The following is a 14,594-nucleotide window of genomic DNA, read 5'->3' as shown; positions in this document are numbered from 1 at the left end:
AGCCAAGCGCATGCAACCCACATTAACATATAAGGAGGGGGAAATCAAATGGGAGAACATATATAACTTATGCGTGGTCAACCACATTACTCGAGACACGCCTAAGGGTTCATGCACCTTCCTCCTAGGCCAATGGGATACGAATTCGACTAGAATGCAATACACAAGACTCTTTTATCCTACGAATGATGCCCGATACATCAAACTAGACTCATGCACGACAAATGGGGTCCAATGGGACGCCACGGGACATAGGGAAACATCAAACGGGGAAAAGCACCATGATCCACATCGGGATTCCAGCACCCGCCGGCGGCAAGCCATGAGGCAGTGGGTGCCCGGCGAGCAGTCGCCTGCCCGCTGCCAGGCGGTCTTATGGGGCAGCGGGTTGGTGGCGGGTACCCCTACCCCCCACTGACTCCTATGTAATAACTCGGTCCCGGGATCCCTCGTGGAACCCGAAACCATGTCCAGACACATTTAAATACAAATGATGACACCTCGTAATCAAGTAATGGATTAAAACCAATAATCACATTAAATACATCCTAACACGAATCCTAAACATGCCAAGACTCAATACCTGATCATGCAAAATCCCACCCAAACATACCAAGAATACCACAATACGAAATCCACGTTTTAACCCTAGGTCTCTAGTCATAATTAAAACTCAAGATCGTTTATATAATTTATCTTAGGATCAAGATCATCAAGATTATCACATAAGCATCAAGATCAACATATAAACATCATGATCATCTCATTAACATCAAGATTATCTCATAATCATCATATCAATCTTAGGCAAAGCCTTATCAAGACGCAAGCATAGAATCAAATATCAAAGGAGCCAATGAAGAAGATTATAGCAAGGAAAATAGGTTTTGTTGAGATATGGGTTACCTCTTAGCCTTAATTAGAATCCTTGGCTACTAAGGTTCTTTCTCTAAGATCTCCTCTTCGTGATTTCTCCTACGTTTGGTGCTAAGGGAATTCCTGGGAATTCTTGTGTGGTGGAATCTATTGTGGTGTGATTTCTAGGTGCCTCCTAGGTCCTTATATATATTTAAGAGTCCTAACTAGGGTCTGCATAGTAGGGATCTACTTATTCTATCCCTTATAGGATTAAGGGTTTGGTTTAGGGATAGGGGTCCATGATCTATGGTGGACCCTTCTCAATTAATTAAGGGAATTCAATTCTCTTTTAATGGTAAGCAATTAAATAATTAGTTCGGGTTAGAGGCCGTAACACGGGGTGTTACACACAAGGTACCGAGATGAGAGGTCCACTAACGAGCGTATCCTAGCGCAGCTCTTGAGATAGGACCAGATCATGGATGAGAGATTCTCGTCCTTGATTCTCGCGACGAGCTCGTTGGACAGGAGTGTGGCGACGATCAAGGCCATGCTTGGCGCATGTGGAGCTTCAAGCTCGGGAGTAAGAAACCAAGATCAAACTGCATTGTACCTAAGAATGAGGGGAGCGACATGTGGCTAAGCTTCGGGGACGAAGCTTATTGCAAGGGGGGGAGGGTGTAACACCCCGTGTTACAGCCTCCGAATCCAGACTAATTATGGAATTAATTCTGTTAATGTGTAATTAAAAAGGATTTAATTGGACTAGAATTCCCATTAATTAATTAGTATGGTCCACAATGAATCACGGACCCTTATCCTTAATAAAGTCTTTAATCCGTTAGGAATAGGGAAAGTGGGCCTTTACTATTCAGACTCTAGTTAGGACTCCTGAATCTATATATATAGGATTAAAAAGCATTTAGAAACCCTGGCATAGTTAATTCTACTACGTGAGACATTCCTCGTGGAAACCTAGCAAAGGAATTCCCCACCACCGAACCTAGGAAGATCAATTGGAGAAGGATCTTAGAGAAGAACCTTAGTAGCCAAGGATATTGATTAGGGCTAAGAGGTAACCCATGTCTTACAAAACCTATTTTCCTTGCTATTGTTTATTGATTGGCTCCGATTGAATGATTGATTGTGTGATTTGTATGTATATCTTGTTAGAGCTTGTCTTTAGGTTTATATGGTGAATTATTGCTATTCTTGATGGCCCTGTGTGGTTATTAATATGATCTTGTATTTAATTATGTCTAGAGCTTGTCCCTAGGGTTTATATCGTGAATCTCGTTGCTGTGACGTTTTTGGTGTTATTGGGTGGATTTATGTATGCTCGGGTGTTTATGCTAGTCTAGGACTTGTCTTTAGGGCTTTGCATGTAGATTTCTTGATGTTCTTGAGGTTCCAGATGCTCCTGGTTCTTGGTTTAATCTTCGTTAATTGAATTCGTGATGTTATTGTTACGTGTCAGAATGTGTTTGGACATTGTTTTGGGTTCCACGAACGAACCCCGAACCGGGTGTTCTACCTTCATACCAGTGGGGGGTAGGTGGGGGGACGAGTCCCCACCACTTACCCGATGCCCGGTTTGCCCAGTTCCAACGGGCAGTGGTCTGCTCGCCGGGCACCCGCTGGAATCGTGGCTGCCCGCCGGGTACCCACTGGAATCATGGCTGCCCACCCGCTGGAATGTGGTGGCGCGGCGGGTCGTTTTCCCCCGTTTGATGTTTCCCCGTGTCCCGTTGTACCCCGTTTGATGTTTATGAGTCTCGTATGATGTTTTGAGTACCGTTCTAGGAATTTATGTGTAGTGCGTATCATTGCTATTATACCTTGATTGTTATTGTTGATTATATGTTGATTGATGGAATGATGATGGGTATCGTGATCATTGCGCAATGATGATTGAGATTGATGATAATGAGATTGTGATTGGTGGAATGAATTGTTGGCGGATAACACAACGAGTGCTCGGTTATCGTGCTAAAGGCATAGACCACCCCTTAGACTTGCTGGCTAAAGGCTTAAGTCAGAGTATAAGCGCCGCGGTGCCATGTCAGAGCTATATGCGGTGACCCCTTGGTACAAGATCATATTAATAACCACACAGGGCCATCAAGAATATCAAGAATAGCAATAATTCACCATATAAACCTAAAGACAAGCTCTAACAAGATATACATACAAATCACACAATCAATCATTCAATCGGAGCCAATCAATAAACAATAGCAAGGAAAATAGGTTTTGTAAGACATGGGTTACCTCTTAGCCCTAATCAATATCCTTGGCTACTAAGGTTTTTCTCTAAGATCCTTCTCCAATTGATCTTCCTAGGTTCGGTAGTGGGGAATTCCTTTGCTAGGTTTCCACGAGGAATGTCTCGCGTAGTAGAATTAACTATGCTAGGGTTTCTAAATGCTTTCTAATCCTATATATATAGATTCAGGAGTCCTAACTAGAGTCTGAATAGTAAAGACCCACTTTCCCTATTCCTAACGGATTAAAGACTTGATTAAGGATAAGGGTCCGTGATTCATTGTGGACCATACTAATTAATTAATGGGAATTCTAGTCCAATTAAATTATTTTTAATTATACATTAACAGAATTAATTCCATAATTAGTCTGGATTCGGAGGCCGTAACACGGGTGTTACACCCTCCCCCCATTGCAATAAGCTTCGTCCCCGAAGCTTAGCCACATGTCGATCCCATCGTTCTTAGGTACAATGCAGTTTGATCTTGGTTTCCTGCTCCCGAGCTTGAAGCTCCACGTGCGCCAAGCATGGCCTCGATCGTCGCCACTCTCCTGTCCAACGAGCTCGTCGCGAGAATCAAGGACGAGAATCTCTCATCAATGATCTGGTTCTGTCTCCAGAGCTGCGCCAGGATACGCTCGTTAGTGGACCTCTCATCTCGGTCCCTTGCGTGTAACACCCCATGTTACGACCTCTAACCCAAACTAATTATTTAATTACTTACCCTAAAAAGAGAACTAAAATCCATTAATTAACTAAGAAGGGCCCACTATAGTCCATGGACCCTCATCCCTAAAACCAACCCCTTAGTCCTATAAGGAATAGAATTAGCAAACACATACAATTTAGACCCTAATTGGGACTCTTAGATATATAAATAGGTTCATAGGAGGCACCTAGAACCCACACCATAATAAATATCACCACACAAGAATTCCCAAGAATCCCCCACTACCAAACGTAGGAGAAATCAAGAAGAAGAGATCTTAGAAAAAAGAGCCTTAATAGCTAAGGAATCTAATTAAGGCTAAGAGGTAACCCATGTCTCAACAAAACCTATTTTCCTTGCTATAATCTTCTTCTTTGGCTCCTTCTATATGCTTGTGTCTTGATGAAATCTTCTATGATAATTATGATATGATCTTAATGATTGATGAGATGATTTTATGTGTGATCTTGATGATCTTGATGATGATAAGAGGGTCTTGATGATTGTATGATGTTATTGATATATCTTGATATTAAAGATGAACTATGATCTTGATGATTTGAATGGGATTAGAGCCCTAGGTTAAATTGAGAATTTTATATTGTGATGTTCTTGGTATATATGTGGGTGGGATTTCGCATGTTTGGGTGTCAATTATGTTTAGAAGTCATGCTAGGATATGCTCAATATGATTCTTGATTTTGATCCATTATTTGACTTCGTGGTATCGTCGTTTGTGTTTAAAAGTGTTTAAACATGGTTTTGGGTTCCACGAAAGATCCCGGGACCCAAGAATTGAAAAAGAGTCAGTGGGGGGTAGGGGAACCCGCCACCTACCCGCTGCCCCATTTAGGCGTCGCCGGCGGGCAGGCGATTGCCCGCCGGGCACCCGCTGCCCGGTTTCTCGCAGCCGGCGGGTGGTCCTCCACCCGCTGGTTTTCCCACTTCGAGATGGTGGTTTCCCCTGTTTGATGTTTCCTTGACACTCGTGGTGTCCCAACGGACTCCGTTTATCGTGCCTAAGTCTAGTTTGATGTTTCGGGTACCGTTCGTAGGATAAAAGAGTCTTGTGTATCGCATGCTAATTGAATTGGTATCCCGTTGGCCTAGGTGAAAGAAGTATGAACCCCTTAGGATTATTCCTAGTGTGTGGATGACCACGCATAGGTTTCATTATACGTCTTTCCCAATGTGTTAATATGGGTTGCATGTGCTTGTTATGTATTATGTGTGCATGATACCCCAATTTAGTTGCGATCAAATTGGTTATACTTAGTTGCGGTTCAGAAGCTGGCTGCGGTCAGAAATACACTTTTGGGCTGCGGTCCACCGTTTGGTTGCGATCAAACGTTTTACATGAGCTACGGTTCATATTCCTGGTTGCGGTCCGAGGTTCACTTTTGGGCTACGGTCCACTGTTTGGTTGCGATCAAACGTTATGATGAGCTGCGGTTCATCGGTCGGTTGCGATCAACCCCTTCGTGTTACGATACGAGGCAGGGTGCTGCGGGGCCATGTTAGCGCTACATGCGTTGACCCTCCTATATGGACATGCGATTGGTCCTGTGGCACCACCAAAGTGTGCTTATGTGATAAGATATGAATTGAATGATGATATGAATGATGTGAAGTGAATCTGAGACCCTAGGATAGATGTTAGTGTCTTTATATGCTTGATTATAACTGTTGAATATGCTTATTTCTATTTGTCGAGTATATATATATATATATATATATATATATATATATATATATATATATATATATATATATATATATATACTTGCACTCGGGTGCGAACGGCTCGCCCAGGCGCGAAATAGGAATGGATTCTGTTCGTCCACGTGTCCAGATCTAATGGATGAGAAACACTGATTTTTAAAAAAAAAACGCGGTGGCATTTTCGTAAATAATTGAACATCGAAGTGCAAGTAAAATGTATTACAAGTGCATGTAAAATGTATTATAGGTGCAAGTAAAAATTTACACTGAGCATCAATACTTAGTTGCACTTATAGTTCTAAGTAGTTGCACCTATAATTCTAAGTAGTTGCACACATAGGTATAAGTAGTTGGATCTAGGTGTATGAATGTTTGCAAGTGGTTTTCAGGAGTATTACTACCCGCTGAACTCAGATCAATGAATGTTAACAAGGCAAGATTACATGCACTTATAGGTGAAAGTAGGTGCACCTATAGTTATAAGTAGTTGCACCTATAGTTATAAATAGTTGCATATATAGTTATAAGCACACCCAGGTGCATGAATGGTTGCAGAAAGTGAATGCTAACAAGGTAAAATTACATGCACTTATAGGTGAAAATAGGTGCACTTATAAGAGATTTTACTTGCACTTCGATGTTCAATTATTTACGAAAATGCCACTGCGTTTTTTTTAAGTTATTAGATCTGGACACGTGTCGCGCGCTGATTCGTTCGCATTTCCTTCCTGGGCACTTATTCGCACCTGAGTGCGTCCCTATATATATATATATATATATATATATATATATATATATATATATTTGTTCAGCGAATGATGCTGGTAACCCACTCCAACGCATTGAAATACAATATAAGTATATATATATATATATATATATATATATATATATATATATATATATATACTTATATTGTATTTCAATGCGTTGGAGTGGGTTACCAGCATCATTCGCTGAACAAATATATTTGGCTTTCAGGCACAGATGATTAAGCTACCAGAGCGCGCTAGAGGACCTCGGCTTAGATAGTTAGTCTCTCCTTTCGGCCTGCGCGCCTTGATGATGTAATGACAATGTTTAAAGGATATTTAGTTAGAATAGCCTGTGCATCTGAGTTCTCCAGCTCAGATATGGCATAACACCCTAGACCTTATGTTTAGAATACTCCATTTGGGATTTATTTAATAGAATTGCTTTCATATTATAAGATTGAAAAGTTTTAAAATTTCGGGGTGTTACAGCCGTGGTCCGCCTCTCAACGGGCGGGCCAATGGACTATGCCAAGGTCCGTTGGGTGATGTGGTGCACCTACTGTGTGCACCAGACACCTCTTTCTTCACCTGTAACACAAAACTAGTGCAATTCATCACTTCTAAACCACAATAAATCAATCATAGATCATCAACAACACACAAATAGCTCAACCACAACATTTATCTAGCATTTCTACACATCTAACCACATTTCTAACAGTTAACAGAGATCAGAATGTAGTTTGGGAGTCCATGGTTTATACCTTAGCTTCTTCTTCTTCTTGTGTGAATCTCCCCTTCCTCTCTACTCAGCTTCCACCACTTTCTCTACCTAAACACCTCAAACAAACAATACAAACCAAGCCCAAGGATAGAAACCACAGATATTGGAAGAAGGGAGGAAAAAATAGGAGGAAAGATGAATGAATGGATGGAAATGGAGCTTGGAAGACTTACTGTAAGTTTTCTTCTTCTACCAGAGCTTGGAGAGGCAAGGATGGGATCAGGAGAAACAATGATATAGTGTTGAATATAAAGGGTGCAAAACCATATGTGAGAAGCCAATGATTGGTGGAGGGCAAAATGATAATTTGGCTTGTTTCTAGCAAAGATCAGACAAAGTGGTAGAAAGCTCTTGGTTCACCTTGCATCATGCACCAAGGTCTAAAAAGTGAATTTTGGATAACTTGGGGTCAAAATAGTTTTTCTAAAAATAGTTTCTAGTTAAAACACTTGGTTCAGGTTTCTCAGCCCTCAGGTTCCTTTCCGGTTTCACTCAGATTGACTGTTTGGGTCAAAACTTGGTACATAAATGTATCCGAAATTTAGGGTTTTCGAAATAGGATAAATCTTGGTTTTGAATTTATTTGAAAACTCGGTTTAAAATATTTAATTCAAACACCATTTTCGAAATAAAATTTCGAAAGAGTGAAAATGGTTGTTTTGGAATTTTGTAAAATAGAATTTAGAAAAATTAATTTTGGGTTGTCACAGAAGTGGTCTAGAAACGTGATTAATTTTCTAATATTTATAACTTATTGTGTCTCATCCTTGAAGAGATCCAAGAGCTCTACAAAGTGTTCTAGAAACGTGACTATGTTGTGTTGAAGATTGAAGTCTTTTTTTGGCTTGCACGTACCCACTCAAGTAGATGGTGAATATTGAGTTGGTGTAATTGGCTAGAGCCATAGTGTGTATGGATATGTTTTACCAACCCTTGTAATCTTTGGTGCTTCATCTAGTGGATTGGACTGACGTGAGTTGCCCCGCAGACGTAGAAAAGTTTGCTCTAAACTGCGTTATTTTTCCATTTGTTGTATCCCTGGTTCTTTTTTTACTTATCTTTTATTTGCTTTCTATCATTGTAACTGATAAAGTCTATAATCCAAATAAGTATCTATATTAAAATTAAGTAGAAATCAACTAGGAACCTCTTTCATTCAAGACTCGCGATCCTTTTTCATTACCGAATTAACCAAAATGATGTTTTTTTTTTCAATTAACCGAAATTTTTTAAGCTGAAGTTTTAAATCCTAAAAGTAATACCTATAATAATAAATCCAATTAAAATGTACATATAATAATAACTCTAAGAAAACATACAAAAACAATACCATACCAACATTACACATTTATAAGGATTTTACATATTATATATATATATATATATATATATATATATATATATATATATATATATATATATATATATATATATATATATATATATATATATATATATATATATATATATATATATAGGGAAAGGATCAGGTGCATTTGTTGCTTCCCGTGCGAATGTGCGGTGGATTAATGTGCGTGAGGTTTATACTTAATGTGCATGAGATTTGCACTCAATGTGCCTGAGATTTGTACTTAATGTGCGTCATGTTAATATGCGTGAGTTTTGTATTTAATGTGCCTGAGTATTGTGTTTAATGTGCATGAGATTTGTGCTTAATATGCGTGCCTATTTCAGAATTACGAGCTCAGAAGGAAGCAGAACAGAAACTCACGCACATTAACGCCCAAGCTTCTTGTTACTTCTTCCTTCAATTTGGTCATGGATTCTGGATTATCAGCTACCTTCAGTGCAGTTGAATGTTTATATAAATGACGCACTCACAGTAAAATTTGCACAGCAGCTAGGTGTGGATTTCTGTTGTATTATTCTCATAATTTTTAACCACCATAGCCCACCTCCGCATCATCATCATCAGGGAGGGGAAAAATGGCTACTGGGATGGGGAAGAAGCTGACATCAATATTTTCTGCTGCATTTTACACATTCACGCACATTTAAGTAGAAATCTCAGGCACATTAAGCACAACACTCACGCACATTGAGTACAAATCTCACGCACATTAATCATCCGCACATCCGCACGGGAAGCATTCACCGCACAGGAACCTTTCAATATATATATATATATATGATTATTTATTTATATAAATTTAAAATTACGATTAACCGTTCAGTTAATTCGGTTAACCGACAATTTCGAACTAAATTAATCGTTAACCGAAATTTTAAAAACCTTTAACCATTAACCTAATCGAAAAAGTTCGGTTAAAAAATAGTGGAATAATGTTCAAATTGGCCACTGAACGTAACCTGAAAATGCAATTAGGCCACTGAACGAAAAAAAAAGTGCAATTAGGCCACTGAACACTCCAAAAATGTGCAATTTCACTTGATAGCAGGTTACCCTCAATTTTAGCAGGTTATCTGCTTACGTGGCAGCTGAGTTGGCATTTTTAATAAATTTTAAATCATTTTTAATAAATTTTAATAATAAATTTTTATTTAAAAAAATTTTTAAAAAATAAAAACGACTTTATTTTATTTTTTATTTAATTTTTTTTCAATTTTTTATAAAATTTATTATTAAAATTAATTATTAAAAATTATTTAAAAATTATTAAAAATACCAACTCAGCTGCCACGTAAGCAGGTAACCTGCTAAAATTGATGGTAACCTGCTATCCGGTGAAATTGCATACGTTTGGAGAGTTCAGTGGCCTAATTGCACGTTTTTGGAGTGTTCAGTGGCCTAATTGCACTTTTTGTTCGTTCAGTGGCCAATTTGAACCTTATTCCAAAAATAGTTAACTGAACTTTGTCAGTTAACCAAAAATTTATCGAAGTTTGCACGCCCTAAAAAAAAAGGAAGAAAAAGAATGTTTTACCCTTTATTATTAGTAGTATTACTATATATAAAGACATTTTAATTTTTATACTACTTTTTTCTTTTCATTTCAAATAATTTTATCCCTCTATGTAATTTTATTCAATCTTATTCTTTCTAACTGACTTACAATTCCTTTATCTCTTAAGTGATTCGGTCCAACCAAACGCCCTTTAATACTCCATAGCATATATACACACGCGCGTGCTCTATATGTCCAACCACACGGCCTAACAAGACTCAAAGATTAAAAAACACCGCCGCGAGCAGGCCGCAGCTGGTAGCATGTCAAATATCTTTCTGAAAAACTTCTCCCATTGTTTCAAATGCCTTCTGAGGACTACTACTCTCTCTATAGAAGACCATGATGACAAAGGAAAACTGGAACCCAACAAACCTCTCTCTTCTATTAATAACAACTTCAATTATTCCCTCTATGCCCCCACCGTTTCTGCTTCCACTACCGACGACGAGTTATTCTCCACCGTTTTAGCCTCCGAACGCTTCTTCTTCTCCTCCCCCGGCCGCTCAAACTCCATCGTTGACTCATCGGAATCTCCTTCTCCCAACCCCACACCCCTAATCTCCGGCGGGGTCGCTGTTCAAACTGATTCCCCGGACCCGTTAGCCGACTTCCGGCGGTCAATGCAAGAAATGGTGGAAGCACACGAGTCAACGGACTCGGATTTCTTGCACAGCCTTCTACTTTGTTACCTGAATCTCAATCCTAAACACACTCACAAGTACATCGTGGGAGCTTTCTCCGACCTCATTGTATCTCTAGTTTCATCACCGTCGTCGATCGGACTGTAGTTGAGCCGATCGAGGAAAGCAGAAGCAAAAGAACAACCCCGCCGCGCTGCCGCCGTCACTCCATCATATCATATCCAACCACAACGTACGTACACTTGGTATACAAATTATATTAAATGCTAAACGTACAAATCCATGTAGTGTTCTAAACAACTATTATTTAAGGTTCCTTTGGAAAGCAAGAAAATGATTTATGAAAAATTCATTTTTCAGAAAATATTAAAATTGTTTTTGTATGTTTGGTTCATTTACCAGAAAATAGGAAAATGATCAAAATAATATATTTCAATTATTTTTATTTCTTTAATTACTTTTTATTTTTTATATTATTTGATAAGTTCATTTTTTTTTTATACCTGATGTGTTCTTCTAATACTTCTTATTCCTAAAATTTTATGCTCTGCTGTTTTACTTATTCTTTGACTTGCAATTCAGAAAAGAATAAATACCCAAAATGGTCCCTCGACTATAGCTAAATTCACAAATTAGTCTTCGATTTTCAATTTCAACCAATTAAGTCCTTAACTTTGTAATTTTAACACAATTTGGTCCCATGTCTATTTGACCGTATGTTGACTGTGATTTTCATGGTCCATCATCGGTTTTTTAAGGTACCGGTTGCATTTCCAGACCGCACTGTTACATTCGAATCCACTGCCGAAAGCAATCTACCAATTCCGGTCGCCTTTCTTCATCCTCCCTTTGGATTCAATGTAGTTGAGTTCGTACCGGAGCGAAGAAGACGACGTGTTTTCGAACCAGTGCAACATCATCCTGGAGGCCTCCACGTGCTCCGACGAGAGCTAAAGGTTCTTATGGAGATCGTCGATCATGGTCAACAAATGGTCAAATAGATGGAGGACCAAATCGTGTCAAAATTGCAAAGTTAAGGACTTAATTGGTTAAAATTGAAAGTTGAGGACCAATTTGTAAATTTAGCTATAGTCGAGAGACCATTTTAAGTATTTACTCTTCAGAAAATTAGAGTAATTCAATCAAAACAAATAAGCACATGAACTCAAAACAACCATTTCCATTTCTACACAAATCAAAAAAAAAAAATGTACTGATAAAAAAATTCAAAAAAATCAAAAATATCTCATTTCATCACTGGTTTCCGTCCACAACCGGAAACCAGTTCTCACAAGTTTCCGATGCGAAAACTAGTGAGACTGGTCTCCATGCAGAAACCTCTCTAGTTTCCGCAGTCGGAAACCAGTTCTCACTGGTTTCTGATATCGGAAAGTGAGATGGCAAGTGGAGATGGAGGCATGAAGGTGACAATTGCTACGTTGAGTAAAGATGGAAAATGACTTCCCCCAAAATAAAGCGGAAGTCATTTTCCGGAAAAGTGAGATGATTTTTCATTGACTTTGACTCCTATTTTCCTTGCCTAGCCAAACACCAAAAACTTGAAAAATGATTTCCAAAAATCATTTTCCGGGTTTCCAAACACACCTTAGTGGCGTAAAAGTAACTTTTGAGTAAAGTTGTATTTGTGGTTCTGATAAACCTTATACGGAGTAGCTTATTTTAAATTACAAATAAACAAGTTCAGTTGGGTAAAAGATAAAAAATTTAAAATAATACGGAGTAACTTAGTACCGTACGTTTTAAAATAAGTTATTGACTTTTAAATTTTTTTCTTTTTTAATTAACTTTATTAATTTACAAAAATGATAACATTTACCCTTCATTAATCAAAATCTTATCTTAACTTATCCTTTTATATCTTTTTACACTTATCAACTAATTCAACACTTAATTTTACAAAACACTTTAATTTCACTTAGTTTATTAGCTATTAATTTTTTTAACTTTCAATTTTAGCTAACTTTTAACTAGATGGGTCAAACAGAGCAAAATATATATATATATATATATATATATATATATATATATATATATATATATATATATATATATAATAACCTAGGGAAAAATGGCTTGGCATCGTACATCGTTACTTTTTTTTCTTTCTATATAATTAGATATTATTATTCAATTGTTTAATTTGGTTGCCTAGTCAATTGTATTATATATTCACATGTACAGTTGATCCTTATATCAATTTCATTGAATTATACTTCTTACTAAAAGCCTCAAACATAAAATTCAGCTATCAACATAATACTTGAGATCAGCTTGTTGATTTATAGGTGTTACTCAACATAATCACACAAATAAAGTATGAATATGTAATAAGAAATATAAATTAATATGAACTTAATGAAAAAATCGTAAAGAAAAATCCGCAACTCCCTTCTAAAATGTAAATTATTTGAGAGCTAATTGACGAGTGGTTGTTGTTGAGCTCAAGAACACCCATCATTATCTTTAATTTTAGTGTCTTTATACTATAGAACGAAATGACATTCTCTAAAAGTCATCTACAAATGTTCATAATAAAATAGTAGTTACTGATGATGAATAATGAAGAAATAATGTAATACAATATTGATTCATGAAGAGTTATGAGCTTTTGTAACATATTTAATAGATTTATATACGATTCTTTTATATCATAATAATTAGTTTGACTAGTAAATAATTAATTATTTTAACAACTTATTTGACTAAATCAATCTTGTGGATTTGGTCACTAAACCATCTAATAATCTTTCATGTCATCCTGCTGGTTGTTGATCCTATTGAGCCACAGCTTCCAAAAGGTCGTCTTATCTTCAAAACTCAACTAAACGATTATCATCCAATACTCTAATAAGAGACTTAATGTAAACTAGTTCATATGTGTCTTAAGCAAATTAAAATTAATTGCATGATTAAACTAATTATTTTCATCTTCTGCGAACGGCCGCCTTTTAGTGGCCAAAACTGTGTCATGTTTCACATACTAAGACAAAGCGAAAAAAAAAAAAAAAATTAATGAAATTGGTTATAAGACCAAGAAGAGCGTGGGACGTGAATGCCTCGTTGCATGTAATTATTTTAACGTCTATTGTTAGCCTTTTAAAAGAATGTTTTGTCTCGAGTAAATGAATGTTCCGTTGATTGAAATCCGGCCCACCATGGTGAATTATATATAGGGATCGCAATTTCAACCCGTGCCGCGAATATTCACCCGAATATATTTTACATGGATTGGATTTTTTGGGTGATGGTGGATGGTGGGTTGGGGTGGGTCTTAAAAAAGTAAACCCGCAGTGGGTTGGGTTGGATTCGAGTTCTATGTACAAAACCCGCTTAAAACCTCACCTGACCCACCATGTGTGTGTGTGTGTATATATAATAGAAAAATAAGTACTAGTATGTAGTTATTTATAAAAGTTTATATAACTTCGTGTATCTTTTTACTATTTTTTAAAACTAAACTACTAAGTTTAGTTTTAAAAATTATCAATTTAGTTATTATCAGGGTTGTAAAAATCCCACTTAGGCACCGAGTAATCGGCGCCTAGGCACTAGGCACCCATAGGTCGTGGCGATTTTCGCCCTAGGCTCCCGCCTAGGAGACCGGCCGCCTAGGCGCCCGCCTAGCGCCTAATTCAGCCGCCTAGCGCCTAACTCGTCCGATTACGCCGAGTTAACTCGTCAATTTCTGTCGAGTTAACCCGACCCAACTTGACCTTGCTAATTTTTTCCATTTATATGATATATACATATAATATGACATATATACACTTGTATACTAGTTTGATACTTTCAATCTTTGGAAGATTGAAGTATTTGGGTATTTCATTTGAGTTTTTTTTTTTAATATTCTTTTGATGTTATGACTTATGAATTGTCATTATATCATTTATTTGGATGTGTTATTTGAT

The 14,594-nt window shown here is 37.4% G+C and overlaps 1 protein-coding gene across 1 annotated transcript; it reads left to right on the top strand.

The window, feature by feature from the left end:
- Nucleotides 1–10,231: 10,231 nt before the first annotated feature.
- Nucleotides 10,232–10,885, top strand: LOC109164623 (transcription repressor OFP16-like). Its single transcript, XM_019313179.1, has one exon. It carries the CDS (start codon nucleotides 10,285–10,287, stop codon nucleotides 10,810–10,812), a length of 528 nt encoding a protein of 175 aa, XP_019168724.1. The 5' UTR covers nucleotides 10,232–10,284; the 3' UTR covers nucleotides 10,813–10,885.
- Nucleotides 10,886–14,594: the final 3,709 nt, after the last annotated feature.

Source organism: Ipomoea nil, unplaced genomic scaffold (genome assembly GCF_001879475.1).
Source record: "Ipomoea nil cultivar Tokyo-kokei standard unplaced genomic scaffold, Asagao_1.1 scaffold0117, whole genome shotgun sequence".
NCBI lineage: Eukaryota > Viridiplantae > Streptophyta > Magnoliopsida > Solanales > Convolvulaceae > Ipomoea > Ipomoea nil.
Note: the sequence above shows the minus strand (reverse complement) of the source record. Positions and strands in the feature narration are given on the sequence as shown.